At 32.5% G+C, this 16,743-nt stretch overlaps 1 protein-coding gene across 2 annotated transcripts; it reads right to left on the bottom strand.

Moving 5' to 3' along the window:
- Positions 1-15,438: 15,438 nt before the first annotated feature.
- On the bottom strand, positions 15,439-16,743 carry LOC144712422 (uncharacterized). Of its 2 annotated transcripts, XM_078586682.1 has the most exons (3): positions 16,225-16,743; positions 16,068-16,138; positions 15,439-15,671 (listed from the first exon to the last, which is right to left on the bottom strand). In XM_078586682.1, exons 1-2 carry the CDS (start codon positions 16,602-16,604, stop codon positions 16,075-16,077), a joined length of 444 nt encoding a protein of 147 aa, XP_078442808.1. In that variant the 5' UTR covers positions 16,605-16,743; the 3' UTR covers positions 15,439-15,671; positions 16,068-16,074. The 2 variants fall into 2 exon arrangements, with proteins under 2 accessions (XP_078442808.1, XP_078442809.1); XM_078586683.1 differs by lacking the exon at positions 16,068-16,138.

Below are 16,743 nucleotides of genomic sequence, written 5' to 3' on the forward strand. Positions count from 1 at the left end.
GAAAGCGGCATGTTCGGAAATCTAATGAAACTTCATGCCATGGACCCAGTTGATTGGAAAATAAATAAAACAATTAAATATAAACGCATAATTAGAAGACTAACGGGAGTCCATCGTTTTTCAAAGCACAGAGATATGGACTGTAGTCCTCGAGGACTTAACAAATCAGAAATCCGCTCGCAGACGGGAGAAATTAGATCCTACATAATCTGTGGCCACAGGACTACGGGCCACAATATTCATCAGAAAATAATCAATGATGTAAGTCTAAGCGAATTTCAGGGTTAAACAAGACATTGATCTTTCAATATTCTGTCAAGAAATACAATTATCTCTAGATATTTTATCCTCCACGAATTATTAAAATAGTTCTCTCAGTATAAACTAGACATGGGACAGGGTTAGAGAGAGAATACTAAGGTGTCGGCATTGTCAATTGACTAGCCATATCATACCCGATTGGTCCCAAAATTTGTCTACTGGTACATGAGGTCATAATATACGTTCAGATTAGGACTGTTGATCATGCCATAAAAGGTTGATTATACCCAATCACTCATTCTAGAAAGATATTCTTCTTTTATTAGATGAAATCTTGCTATTAACATGACATGTCCTCATGGATTACCGCGAATTGAACCAAGTCAAAACGATGCCACCCCATTTAGTACTTTAGGCAGAAAAGAATTAACTTGATGGTTCATCAAAGTACTACCTATGCCATATAACTCCATTCCACACCATTCAAATTTTAATTGCAAAATATTTTGGAACATGCAAGTTTTCTTACTAGATCTATAAACCCATGATATGGAAAAATATATTTTTCCCAAAAATGTCACAATTATTACTTATGTTCAACTGCCTCTATAGAAACTGTGACAAATCTTTTTTCCAAAATGCATGATGGAAAATATAGTACTATTATATGAGAATTTTAATATTATTATTTTTACATAAAATAAGTCATTTCATTATTTCCACTATTATTTACGTTTCACTTTTTTATTCATAAAGATATGAATTTTCTAAGTCAGAACATATAAATATTTTTGTATTTTTGGGCTTTATATTTAATTTTATATAAATTTATAATGTAATTTTGGTTTTATTTCCATTCTGCCAAGCATCGTTGTTGAATTTGTCGAATGATGAAGTTTGAAAAAGCATTTTTTATACAGGTCTAATGGTCAAACATTGTTGCATCAATGGCATATTGCAAGACACATCGCATACATGTGTCATATTTTCATTGGTTCTTAATAGAAGTGTGTTGATGTGGAGAGCATTTAAGTGCAACCTTATACACGTGTATTCCCTTTCTAATATATAATAGTATTGTATCGCTATTCAAATTTTGTCTTTTTCTTGTATGGAGATGTGGCGTGATGAGAATCATTGGTAGAAGATGATGTGGGTGAATCCAAGCCAATCATTGCATTTAATGAAATGATAAAGACAAAGCCTTAAAAATTGGTGCGATGGGAGTGACGAGGATGAGGAGAGATAAATCTTTGGATTAAATCAATGGCTAAGAATTGTCTAATTTGAGGGCTTCATATCCAACTATCTAGGACATCGACTAAGCTGAAATTTTGAGGGTAGATTGTCTTTTTATCTTCTGTCTGTCCATATGGTTGAATCTATAAATTGAGCCTCCAATCTTTGAAAACACTTTTTTAATCACACTTTGTCCTAGAAAGGCAGATTGAAAGAATGACAATTTTTAAGGATATTATGTGGCCGTCAAGCCAATCATACTACCATGTTTATTTAAGTTCATTGAATAAAATAATTGCGTTAATTTTTATTCCGTGTGATGTTTATAATGAAGTCCATGAATAAGTGCAATGACTTAGTGAATTATGTTGAGATCATAATGCAGTGATCATGAGTCTTTAAACATGTATTTCTAAATATTCGTATTCGAGGGATAGCCAAGACGGACATCGAATTATTCGGTTATAACAGCACTAGCTGATCCTACTTATATGATAAGTATAGTTGATCATGTGGCTATTAGTGTGGCGACACAAAGGACAGATAGTGGGTGCTCTTTGGACAAATAGTTCACCGAATTGATCCGTACGAATCCCTGGATGGTATTATATCTAAACGTCATTCAGATTGATTCAAGTCACGGTTGTATAAGTGATCCACTGACCTGAGACAACAAGGACATCTTGTGAGTGGACGACTACGCTTTGATTATGACTTACGAGCCTCTTATCATGGGATTTAAGTAAGTTATAGACCGTATGTAGTACGAAGCTTACAAAGATGATTGAGTGGTCAAGACGAGATCATCCGCCCTCAGTGTAAGAGGAGATTGACTCAAGGAAGATGACGCAGAAAAATCACTGGCCAGGGTAGTGATGATATTTGAGAAGGTGTTCTCTAATGATCGCCATTATGCATCAGTACTAATTGAATAACAGATTAGGGTTTGACTATAAACCGTACCCTAACTCGTTCGGGAGTCTCGCATAAATGATGGATTATACATATACAGTAATCGATGACGGTAAAGGTTCCATGAGAGCATTCGAGACTACTCGGTATCTTCCAGAGCAAGAGGTGTAGCTTGGCACCCCTCGGGCTGGAAACTTAACCTATCGATAAGGTTAAATCGATCCTTATTTAATTAATCTATATGTTGATATATGTTATTGGGCCACTAAAGTTATTAACTAGAATGATACATGGGCCTAGAGGGTCACACGCACAGGGTCATAAGTGTTGGGTTCTAGAGGCCTAGATCAGAATGAAGAAATCAAAACGATTCGCAGCGGAAGACTTTTGCAAATCGAACTGCACCAACAAAACTATTGAAACAACGTACCTTTGCACGGATCGCATCCGTGATTTCTTGGATCTCGGAGTGAGATGAGTCGAGCTGCTCACGTGTGCAGCCTCTAGACATATCCACGTAATCCTCGGCATGTCGAATCACATCCTTCTCCTTGACGATCACCGTTCTAGCTCCATCATCATCGTTACGTCTTTCCGATCACATCGAGCATGGAGAGGGGCGTTGGGAAAGGAGAGAAGAAGGGAAGGGCACTGAAAATTTTGGCTTGGGTGAAATTCGTTCAGGGCCTTCCCCTATTTATACTAAGTGGGTATTTTTCATGAAAACTCCTAAAACTTAAGTATATCTTCCGACGTCTAAAAGACCATTTGCGTGTGATCCTCTAGGTCCATATATCAGTCTAGTTAACGACTCTAGCGGCCCAATAACCTTTATTGGCCTTCCAAATTAATTAACTATATCAACATATAGATTAATTAATGTCGGATCAATTTAACCCAATCGATAGGTCGAGTCTCCAACACGTGGGGCGCCAAGCTACACCTCGTGTTCTAGAAGATACAAAGGAGTGTGTATCGACTCACTTATGAAACATGTTCATCATTGGTTACCGTGTGTGTATAATCCCTCATCCACTTAATGCTCCTTGGATAACTTAGGGTATGGTCAACTATCAAACCCTAATCGGTCATCCGAGTTAGTACTGATGCATTCGAAATCATCGAAGAACTCTTCTCCTGATATTTCACTACCTTGGCCAAGGACTTCATCCCATCATCTTCCTTGAGCTATCACCTCTTACACTGAGGGTGGACGATCCCATCTTGACCACTCAATCATCTTCGTGAACTTCTTGATGTACTCGAACTCAGATCGTTTAGAATCCCATGATTAGAGACTCGTTGGCCATAGTCAAAGTACAACCATCCGTCCACAGGACGTCTTTGGTGTCTCAGGTCTAAGGACCACTTACACAATCGTGACGTGAATCAACTTTATTGACAGTTCGGTATAATACCATTCAGGGATTCGTACAAATCAATCCAGTGAACTCTTTATACTAAAGAGCACCCACTATCTATCCTTAGTGTCACCACACAAATGGCTACGGGAATGGGCCATACTCATCATATGAGTGAGGCTAGATAGTGCTTTTCTATTTGGATACTTTGATGTTCTTCTCGTGTATCCTTCGAATAGGAATGTTTAGAACACATGCATAAAGACTAGTGATCTCCATATTACAATCTCATCATAATTCACTAATCCTGACTGTGTATTCATGGACTTCATTATAAGCATCACACGTGCACTATAATGAATATGTTGTATTAATGAACATTGAACGAGATGTGGAATGTGTGATTGGCTTGCCGGCCACATATATTTCTATCAAAGAGCACCCATTATCTATCCTTAGTGTCTCCACACTAATGGATATGGGATCGGCCATACTCATCATATGACTAAGGCTAGATAGTGTTATTCTATCCGGATATTTCGATGTCCTTCTCCCGTATCCTTTGAATAGGAATGTTTAGAACACATACTTAAAGACTAGTGATTCACAAGTCCTATCATGTATTCATGGACTTCACTATAAGCATCACACGTGCACTATAATATGTTGTATTAATGAACATAGAACGAGATATGGAGTATGGGATTGGCTTGTCGCCCCCATATATTTCCATTAATTAACTAATTTTGAAGGCTAATAAAGTTTATTGGGCCGCTGGAATCGTTCACTAGACTAATCCATAGGCCTAGAGGATTACACCCAAATGGTCATTTGGATGTCGGAAGATATACTTAAGTTTTAGGAGTTTTTATGAAAAATACCCACTTAGTATAAATAGGGGAAGGCCCTGAATGAAATTCACCCAGGTCAAAATTTTCAAGTGCCTTCCCCTTCTTGTCTCCTTTCCCAACACCCCTCTCCATGCTCGATGCGATCGAAACGGCGTAACGATGATGATGGAGGTAGAACGGGGCTCGTCAAGGAAAAGGATGAGATTCAACGTGCCGAGGATTGCGTGGATATGTCTAGAGGCTGCACACGTGAGCAGCTCGACTTGTCTCACTCCGGGATCCAAGAAATCACGGATGCAATCTGTGCAAAGGTACGTTGTTTCAATAGTTTTGTTGATGCCGTTCGATTTGCAAATGTCTTCCGCTGCGAAACGTTTTGATTTGTTCATCCTCATCTAGGCCTCGAAGAAATCATGGATGCAATTCGTGCAAAGGTACTTCATTTCATAGTTTTATCGATGTCGTTTTGATTCCGTTGAAGTCTCCCGCTGCGAAATGTTTTGATTTCTTCATCCATGTCAAGACATCTAGAACCTAGTAAGGTATTCATTATAATTTCTTTATCATTTGAACTATCAATCATCATTTCCAAAAATATTATATTTCTATATTTTAAATAAATTAAATTTATTTTTTTATTTAATAAAAGAATAATATATTTCTCTATTATTGATATTATATAATGAATTTATAACATCTTACCAAAATAAATGGGATGAATCATATAGTTAAAACCAACTATATAATGAACATATTTCAAATATGTTAATTAATCTTTACTAGAAACCTGAAAACGCGAGAACTTAGTTTTAATTTGTAACATTATTAATTTCAACTTGATATTTAATATTTCATTTTCATAAATAAGTAAAAATTCAAGGTTTTATTGTATATTTTACATAATTAACAGATAAATAGTGGGATACAAAGTCTCATAATAAGAATCATCAACACAAAAGGTTTTTTGATTTTTTCTTCAAATCAAAGTTTTATTTCAATTATTTATGTATATAATTTTATAAAATCTATTTATAGCTTTACTAAAAATACCTAAAACCTCATGATGTTGATAATCAATGTCTTTTATGATAATTTTTTAAACCAATTTATCATGAATTTTTATGGACTATTCACCCAATTATTACATAAATGATGGATGTTGTATGACTTGTGCCAATGCAGAAATAATATTCAGATGTAATATCAGCATGAAATTACATCATTTTACCAGATTTAATTCATTAAATTATTATAAAGGTCCTTGTAATTTAAATTCCATGTTATGCTTAAAAGCATGCATAACAAAGGAATCTTTATGTTTGCGGTAGTATTTTAAAGAAAATTTGTGAAATTTATATTGCTTGTATTTTTTGTTTTGACTAGGTTGTAATCTCTATTTAAAATGTTGAATAGATAGAGGGTAAGCTCTTGAAGAGAGGGTTGGGATTGCCCTGCGCCCTATAGGAGAAAATGTCCACTTGTGTGTGATTAAAAGTGCAAATTGGGAAGGAGAAGAAGTGCATAAAGACAACCCAAATTTCAGCATGTGAGAAATATATTTCATATAAAATGGATTAGAATAAATACATAAAAATTAATTCACAAAGAGCTGACACAATAATTTTTGGCTTCTAGGTCCCTTATGGACTTCAATCACCTTCATGAACTTCTTTATACGTCCGAGTTAAGATTATTTGGAATTCCATAATTAGGAATTTTCATGTCATTTTCAAATTATGACTGTTCATCCATAAGATATCATTAGTGAGTCGGATCAAAGGAACACTAATATCGACATGATTTTTCTGTTCTGTTTGTTTGAAACAAACAAAAAATTCTCACAGAAGAACCACACATGGTCCTTGTTCTTTTTTTGTGCAAAAACGAAAAAAAATCGCACATTAAAAAAAAATGCGCACAAAGTGAAAAATAGAACCGCACACGGGTCTATGCGATGATCTGTTCAAATTTGATATTTCTATGTCAGGAAAACCAAACAGAACAAGCAATTCGCACAAATTTTCACAAAAGGAACCGAACAACCATGTCTACACTAATACAATTGTGATGTGAATTGATAGTTTGGTATAATATCATTCAAAGATTTATATGGATCGATTCACCTAAATATTTTATTTGAGCACCCACTCTATATCCTTAGTGTCTCCAAACTAATGGCTAGAGGATCAGCCATATGGGTCATACAAGTGAGACTAGATAGTGATATTATACCCAGTTATTTACATATCTACATTGAGCATCCTTTGTATCGCAATTTTTAGAACGTAAGATTAGAGACTAGTGATCTTTGTATCATGCCCTCATAATAATTCAATAATTAGGATAATGAATGCAACGAGTTCATCATAAGCATTAAATATGCACTATAATGAATCTAATGATGATGCAAAATTATGTGGATTATGTGATAAGCTTTGCAGCCACATTTCTGTCCATTAATCCTAACCCTCATCTTTTTGTTATGATGAACACTCTTTCCCTTTTAAAATATGTTATTCTTGAAATTTTGAATTCATTCAAAAGATAGAATGTATTTTTTTCAATTGGCAAAATCACGGTGCCTGGTGCGTCCAACCCTGCGGTTGTGCCTGTAGACCGCTCCATCCGTGCCCTGGACGCCACCCAAGGGGTGTTTATTGATAAAATGTAGTGTTTTTTATCGTTTGTGGGCGTGGAGCGAGCATACATGTCCCAATTACACACGGACCCTACTCGCCCATGCCCATGTTGCAGGAAGGGAAAGGTACATCATTGTTACCTAGTGAAGGCTGAGAAATGGTCACTCATGCCAGTCCTCATCACGATAAAAAGTGTGGAGAGATAGAATGTAATTATTTTAAAACATATAAAATATATAAAAATAATATTCTTTATTATATTTAAAATTTTAATATATTGGGAAGTCAAATGGAATAATGAGTGAATTATTTAATCAAGAATCATAGGTTGTATTATTTTTTAGACAAACGATAAGGACTATCATTGGTGATAATTGGGTCCCATATATAGGAGTATACGTTAGTTTTTTATTCAAAATGTAATGGAAAAAGATGATTGGCCCTAATTTATTGTTTTATTGAGTTCACATCAATTTACATGTGAGGAGGCCAAACGAAGTATGATTTCGATACTGGTGAGCTATCATATATGGAGTAAATATAAATTATTAATAATAAAATAAACAAAATTTGGTCTAATCCATGTGGATCAAACATATCATCTATAAAAATATATGCATTAAGGTTATAATCATTAAAAACATTATCTCATGTATTCTCATTAAATATAACTACTATGTTGCTCCTATTTATTTTAACCAATCCAGTATTGAGATTCTTTTTTATTGACTTTGATACGGATAGATGTCCAGGTTTATAAATAGAGTATAAAATTATATATATACTACAACCTCCTACTTTCCATTTTATCTCTCTATTCCATGTAAATTATTGTCATTCATGAATTTTCCCTTAGATACTGCATATATTTAATGTCTAAAAACAATCAATTAAGATATTATATAGGCTTCTTCTCTCTATGTCCTGATTTTAGTCCACTTCATTCCAGTTGTTGTCGTGGTTGAAATGTAAATATCTTCCACAAAAAGTTTATTTCAAGATAAAGGTACAACATAAATAAAAGATCATTCTCATATTAGAAGATCAATGCAGATTTAGCATGAAGGGAAAAATATTGATAAATCACCAAGGAAGCCAAGATACCTTGAAGATTTTATTCTTTACGAGTAACTTTCCCTTTTTCGTGTCTGGATTTTTTCCTAACTTTCTTTTTTATCATGATTATTGTTCAAATTTTGACGTCTTCCCTAAAAAATATTCTTGCAAGATGGATTTAAGACCTAAATATAAAGACATTTTAGTATTTCTCCACTTCAGGATTCAATATCTTATCTCCTTTCTTTTATCAGAAGGTTATGAAAAAAATCTTCAAGTATTCCCAAAAACATTGTAACATGATGATATATTAGAATAATATTAAACATAATAATGATTTAACAACAAAGTAATGAAATACTTTTGGTGTTGGTTCTTGAATATTTAATCATTCCTGAGAGTATTCATTCTATAACCTTTCTATATTATTTTCCTGTGTGTTTTCCTCACCTTCTTTCCGGTTGTAGTCATAGTATAAATTTTCAAATCTTCTCAATAAAAATATCCGTGGATGCAGGAATGACATAAATAGGAATCAATTAATATATATTTTTTACTTCACTGGACATTTAAAATTTTCTTGCAGAATATCAACATATTTTTATTATTATAAGAAAAAATTAATGACTCAAAAATGAAATGGAAAATTTTAATTTTTTGTAGAAACAACAAATGAATTGCCCTAGAACAATATCTTGTTCTTCTCAAAACCTGAACCAAAAGAAACTAAAAAATTAAAGTGTAGTACAGTCACTTGAGGGGAGTTATGTTTAAAAGTTTTTATGTTATTTTATTTTTATTTACAATCACATGGTTCTAAGATGACAATTCTATATTTTTCTGGGTTGGGAGACGAGAGTGTGCATAACTGATTTAACCAACAGTTAATAACATAAATGATACTAGATACAAATTTGGGAAAGAGATTGAAGTATGAGCCAACAACAGACAGCCATTTTATTATATTTCTCAATGTTGAATATTTCAGTTTATTACAAGTTGAAATATCATTTGATGGCCTATACATTGCCACAGCCGGATGCCAAATCATAAAAATGATTCAGTCTTAAGTGGTTCATCAAAAAATACCTTTTAATTTAAAATTTATCCTTAATAAGTGTTTTTTTCCCTTTCCATATATCAATAATGGTTTGTTTAAAATGTAGGTATTTCTATCTCGACTAATGAACTAAAATAAAATTTCAAAACATGAATGTTAATTATTCTCTTCGTCTCTACAATTTTGATGAAGTAATGTTTTTAAAAAATAATTACGTTATTTATTATTCAACCAAGAGGCTCAAATTATTTCATATCTTCTTCTCCAAAAAAATTAATAATTCAGGTACAATTGGCCATAATTTATGTTTGGAAATTGAAAATTTACCTAGAATTAGAAACTATGAAAATCATAATTTGCAAAAATTTAAAGTTTAAAATTAATCTTTTTTCTCATGAAAACACAGACAAAGACTAATGAAATAACATGAAGATTCAAGTTCACTTGTTCAATCATAATGAGAGTTTTTGGGCATATTCTAAGGTTTCACTGAGATAAATCAAATATCACTAAATAAAGATTGGCAAAGTCATTGAAAAGTTGATGTATTTTGAGTTTCAATCCAAAAACTAATATGCATTTTGATACTGGTCATTCCAGATAACATGTTATTTTTTATAAATAATTATGAACAAAATTTTTATATTTTTATTTCCAGATAACATGTATTTGATATTTTTACTTTCATTCAAATGTATGTTATTTAACCTTAAAATAATTTATTTAATATTATAAACAAAATTTCCAATTTTTTTATGAATTTATGATGTTAGATTCATAAGTGAAATACATTTATAAGTCATAAATGTATATATATATATAAGTTTTTAAAAATATTTAACGAGTTAAAAAAAATTTGTATTTAAATTATTCTGCTCTGCCAGGTTTATTTGGAGTGTGAACAATGATTAGCATTTTCTAATCATTAATGATGGTGAATTACTTTTTACTTAAAAATCATTCAACTAATAGAGAAATTAGGTTTGTTGGGACATTAATGTCTTACTTTTCTTAAATGCACAAATAAAGGTAGTGTCATGGATTAGACAAAACAAAAAAGGTATGTCTAGATGAGTTTAGCTTTTTAGTTTTTCACTTACATATGGAAACATCTACCTTGTGGGCATTGAAAGTGTGGAAACATGCAAATCATCAGTGCTTTTTTGTTGAAATCATGAGCACATGTATCTGCATAATTGAATAAAATTTTCAAATGTGGATTTTATTGTTGAATTAATAGGCCACTAATTATATTTGTATTTTTATCAAGACAAAAATGTTAAATAGATATATAGAATGATATTCTTGTGTTTTTTGTATTTACAAGTATTTTTAAGGATATTCTGACATCATATTTGTAAGGAAAAAACTTTGAGAGTCAGATTATATTGATGTCATTGAATTTTTTAATCCTAGGGTCATCTGGACCAATAGAAAAGGCTTGATTCAAATCACAATAGACAAGATAACAGAGACAGAAATATAAAACATGTCTCAGAGACTTAAATTACATTGATCTAATTGTATAAATGCATAAAAATTCAAAATTTTCAGCAGGCATTTGAAGCAGCACGCTACTGGGCCAAAAATGAAAAAATATTGACATGGTTGCGGCAACACATTGCCACTTCAATAGACTCACAACACCTGTTATTTTGTATCTCAATGGTGACATGTAAGGGTTTATAACTCAGTAATAGAAAAACATAAATGTGGCATGTGGTCATGCATCGCCATGTCACACAAACTATTTATTTAACATTCATATTTTGGTATTATTATTGTAAGACAAGTTGAGATTGCAGATAAATTAATCTAGAAAAAATGATAAAATTTGAGCAAATAATTGTTAAGAATATTTCAAAAAATTAAGGACGTGAAACCCCTAGACCGGAACTAGTGGGGGTAGCAGTGACTAGGAGAGATGATACTTTAATTAAATCAAAGAACATGATTTCCCCAACTTCAAGACTTGATATCTGATGATGCAAAATGTCGATCAAGTTAAAATTTTGTGGGTAGCTTCATCTTTCTCCCTATTTTTTGTCCATTCCCTCAGATTTATAAAATGAGGTTTTCATTCCTATAAAATCGATCTTTCAATTTTTCCTACATTTTGTAAGCTGATTGAAAGAGAGTGAGTTACAGATCCATCAAGCATTTTTCCTTGGTAGTTTGGGGGTTTGAGGAGAGGAAACAGATAAGTGCAGTCACTAGATGCATCAGCAAGTCACACTAGTCTTGGCAGAGCATACAAACCTATGGTAAGTGTCATGCCTTATATTTTATATATTCATCATCATTATTAGGTTTTGAGTTACTTCGTTAAATTCTCATACCACATTCTGCTTTCATTTTTGCCTCTTAATCGACCACATTTACTTCACTTCATCATCCCATCTTCAATTAAACCTCAAAACCATTCATATTAATTAGCATGCCCACACTTATATCTCTCTATCTAACTTCTCATCCCATCACCATCTTGTCAGTTCATATTTCATTTCTTTTCCATTATCTCCCTCACATCGCTATCTAGTATCTTCTATCACTCATATAAATCTATAAATAATATTTATTATGTTTACATCTCTCTGTTTTACTTATCCAATTATTCCATATTTTATAAGTATCATGCGTGATCTCATTAGTCAGACCTAAAAGATTTTTAAAATCACAATCCTATTACATGTGGAGACAATATTTACTCACCACCAACCAGATCTATTTTAGTGACTAAAGGTATTATAAATTTTATTTATCAATTCAAATGCCAACAACAACATTAATTATTCATCTTATTTTTATTTTATCAAGAACCTTGGAGATATCTGAGGATTTTGCACCACATTGGCATTCTGTGATGAGGTGAGAGAAAATAAACAGCTAAGATTTCCCCGGCTTCAAATCTTAAAATCTAACAGTCCAAGAGTTTTGGGCTGAAATTTAAGGGTATTTATGTGTTTATATCCTCTATCATTTCATTGTCTTGAACCTATAAATAGGCCCCCCCCATCTTTATTGAAAGACACTCTTGGACTTTGTTCTCATTTACAATAATTAGAATAATTTTCCGATTCAAAATCTTGTTTGGGTCAGTTCTTAGTATCAAGAGAAAATGGTTGGATCGATGATCTGTTCAAGACTCATGAAGAGAAATCACCTCTCATCCTTGATCTTTGTATTGAAGGAGTGGAAATCCATTACAACGAGGTTAGTGTAATCTTGATCTTTTTTAGAATCATGTCTTTTAAATTTTCCTTGGTTATCATTGTCAAGTATAGCCTAGATTTTTACCATCCTGCTTGCTACTATCAACTCTGCCACTCGCTGGAGCGTATCTACTTCCATATACAATGCTGTCAGCGGCAGTAAACATGTATCACTCACCTGCTCTACTGGTCATCAATGTGTATCCCCCTACTGTCTCAATCACATTCTAGTCACTCAACATGTCACATTTATCAAAATTATATTTGACTTTTATTAAATTAATGTTAATTTTATCTAATTTTATTTTATTAAATTATATTTGACTTTAAATATATATAATTTTTTATATATTTTATCCATATGGATTTGACCTTTCCTTATCTTGTGCTAGTAAATAAGTAATAAATATTTTTGCATAACTCAAAATCCAGAAAAAATGTAAATAACCATAATTTCTGGTTTTTTATTTTTCAAATGCCTGGTTTATCGCAGACTTGTCTTTACTCTAAATATTTGATATCAAAATCAAGATTTAAGAATGCTAGATATGTAGGAATATATCAAGAAAAGTTTTCTTAATGAATTTCACCATTTTATTCTAATTTTGTTTATTAATATATTTTTTTATTCACCTGAATTTTTTTTTCATTTACACAATATAGCAGACTATTTTTAAAAATAAAGGGATTGAATGAATTAAAATTTGGATTTAAATATTTAGTAAAAATTTTTGTCTTTAATCCCAGGGAATCCTTGATCTTTAAACCTTGTACACTATTTTTGCCGTATCTCCTTTATCTCTGAACAGAAATAGTGTACCAGGTTTTGTAATATGCAAAAAGATGTCACTAACACAATGTTAGTCCATCCATGACACTGGTTTTTTCCTGATATCTTAAACAATTCATTTTTTAATTGAAACTTAGGTAAAAATAACATCATAGACTGAGAGGGAAATTGGAATGCAGAGAAGCATACAAAATTATAAATAAATGAACCCATAATAGAGAGAATTCTATATATATATATATATATATATATATATATATATATATATATATACATATATATTTATGTTTTTAATGTTTTAATTATGTCGGCATCCTTCTAGAGATTACATTGAATTTGTTTGATTGGGCTTTCCATTCTTTATTGTGTAGGCATCTAAGCAGTAAAAACCTTCTTAAAAAAAACTGTTTTAATATGTAATTATTATTATGAATCACACTTCCATCCTAGAATCATCTGTCACGCATGAAAAATAAATGATTTTGTAACATTGATCTTCATCTGAATAAACTTAAATAACCTATGTTTTTACAAAACTTTCAATTTTTTGTGAAAATATTTACTTGTGATTAGTATTATTATCTTGATCTTTTCAATGAAATATGAATTTATTATTCAAAATTTATATATCTATATATTAAGTTTACCGGATAAAATTTGATACTATTGATCTTGATATTTTTCTGGTCAAGTAGTCTGATTGAAAAATAGGTACTATTGATGATAGGAGATATTTACATGAAACCTTCCAATTTCAAGCATTTTCTGGTTAACTGTTGATAATAAACTACTTTGTATATTAATATCATTTATTTATATGCTTATTTGGATTAAAATGAGTACACATATGTGTTGTTAATATTCAAATATATAAGTCACCTTGATTTTCTATTTTAGGAGAAGGTGAGTCCCTTTTACTTACATTGCCATCGTCTCATCGACAACCTTTGTTAATATCCATTACATTTCATCCATATCCTAAAATTTTTGGGTTATCATCATCTCTCATCTTCCCATTGCGCACCCTGTTCCACATAAATTTATTATATCTCTACTCATCACCATTTCTGCCCTTTATGCATCATCTATCTACTAGCTCTATATCCTCCATCCTTCTACCAGAAATCAATAATCCCTAGTTTTTAAATTATTATTCCTCATAAACTCAATTCTCATTTATAAAATATTCATTCCCATCCCCTAATCACCGTTTAAAAAGGCATTAATTATCTATACTATGTTCCATACGAAGATAGCTCTTTCTTATTTAGGGGATCACTATCTAATCATATTCTCAACAGTCTAGGTCATGTATAAATATTATTGATTAGCTTAATTATCAGAAAAAAATAAATACCTAAAATAGTTTATCACATTATTAATGCATGCAAATGTTATTTTTCATTAAATTATAAAGATCCACAATAATGGTTATCCCTAAGACTTTTTAAACGTGTCTGCTTTTTTAAAAATCCAATATCGAACTTATATCATGGTGACGTTTTAAAACAAGCTTTTTAAAAGAAAATTTCTATTAAAGAAATTAAATTTGTGAAATGGGCAGTCTGCTTTTGACGTGGAAGGCAAAGTGATCTAATTTTACATGAGCAAAAGAAATTCTAAATTTATTTATCGACCTGGATGATTTCCTTTGGAAATTTCCAGATCTCAACAGCCAAGAATGAGCACTGAGTGTTTGGTTTTATTTATTGATGGTCAACAAAATTAAAAGGCAGGGAAGTGAAGCATTCTGTCATGATCATTAGGGGCAGTGAGCAGTGAAAACTTTACACTCACTACCATTCATCAGCAACATTGTCATTGATATGGAGCTGTGATATCTCTTAAAATTTCAAATTTAACATCATTTGTCTTTACGTCATAATGGGAGAAAAGCAAAAGACATAATTAACTTGTAATAGCTTATTTAGTTGGTTCACATGAAGACATCATGTTTTTATAATAGTTATCATTAAAGTGTTATTGTGTCAGTTAGAAATGTTGGCAAAGCAAATGTCGCGTTGCTAACATTGTTCTAAGTTGCTAAAGAACTTGGACATTTTATAGCTCCCTGTCTTTTGAGTTATGATTATATTATCTTATTAACATTGATAAACTAGTATTGAGCACCTCACCCATGCATTTGACTGCTCTATTAAGAAACTTGGGAACTAAAACATTGGTGCAATTAGGCCATCAATAATGCAGCCTCTTCCCTGGACAAAGTCTTTAGTTGGCCCACTTCTGGGCCCATAATTTGTATCACAGTGGCTCCCATATTGTTTGACCCCTGAGAAAATCCCATGAAAGTTTTACCAGTTAGAAAACATGAAAGTTAGGTACGTAAACCATAAAATTCCTAATGTTCTATACCCATTAAATCCTATTAAATGAACTACCATGAAAGTCTTACCAGTTAGAATTTATTATCTTCATGATCGGTAAGAATGTCATTTAAATAAAATTGATTCAAATTAAATAAAAGAAATTTCATACTGTTTATTCAAATATCAGGTTAATGCTATTTTGCATAAGTTAATATCTATAGTATGAATTATTTAAATACTTTATAGACCATAATTAGGAGGATTTTTTTTAATAGGATTAAATGAAACTATATTTTGACGTGGTAGTTCATTTAGAATTTAATGGGTATAGAACAGTAGGAATTTTATGGTTTACGTACCTAACTTTCATGTTTTTGTAGAGTCATTTTTTATGAAGATGGATTCTACATATGAAGATGCAGCGAGCTTCCTATCAGCCACAGCAAACATCAAAGTAAGCAGACAGCCATATGATAAACAGTAAGATAAACAACGGCAAGGACCCAGAAGAAATACCTCAGAGACTTTATCAAAGACCCGCCGGACACGACGACGGAGAAGGCCCCTCTCTCCCGAGCGAACTTCTTCGAGAGCTCCGCCGCGTATTCGGCCAAGGAGTCGGATAACTCTTCCTCGGTCTCAAAGATCAGCAATTCTGGCTTCCCTTCCGCAGAAACAGCGGCCTGGCCGGAGGCAGCCGTTGTTAAGCCCAACATCCTCCGAGATTGAACTCTACCCAAATCGGGTCGCGCCTTGTTCTTGACGAATTGGGTAGCAAATGAGCGTTCTTTTGTACCTACAGGCAATCTGACGAACACGGAGGTGTAATTTCCGCGAGAAGAAGCTGGGAAATGGAAATTGGCTGGGCGGCAGATCGACGACGAGGACGACGACATGGTTTTAACCCGCCAGAGACGATTCCCCGATGTCGCAATCGATCCGGTTTCTTCCCACCTTCTTCAGTGACCGTCGTCAGTGATGGGCTGGGCAGCCGATTTCATCTGGGCCTGACTAAAGAAAACTGTACCTGTACTA

Source organism: Wolffia australiana, chromosome 14, assembly GCF_029677425.1.
Source record: "Wolffia australiana isolate 7733 chromosome 14, ASM2967742v1".
NCBI classification, from domain to species: Eukaryota; Viridiplantae; Streptophyta; class Magnoliopsida; order Alismatales; family Araceae; genus Wolffia; species Wolffia australiana.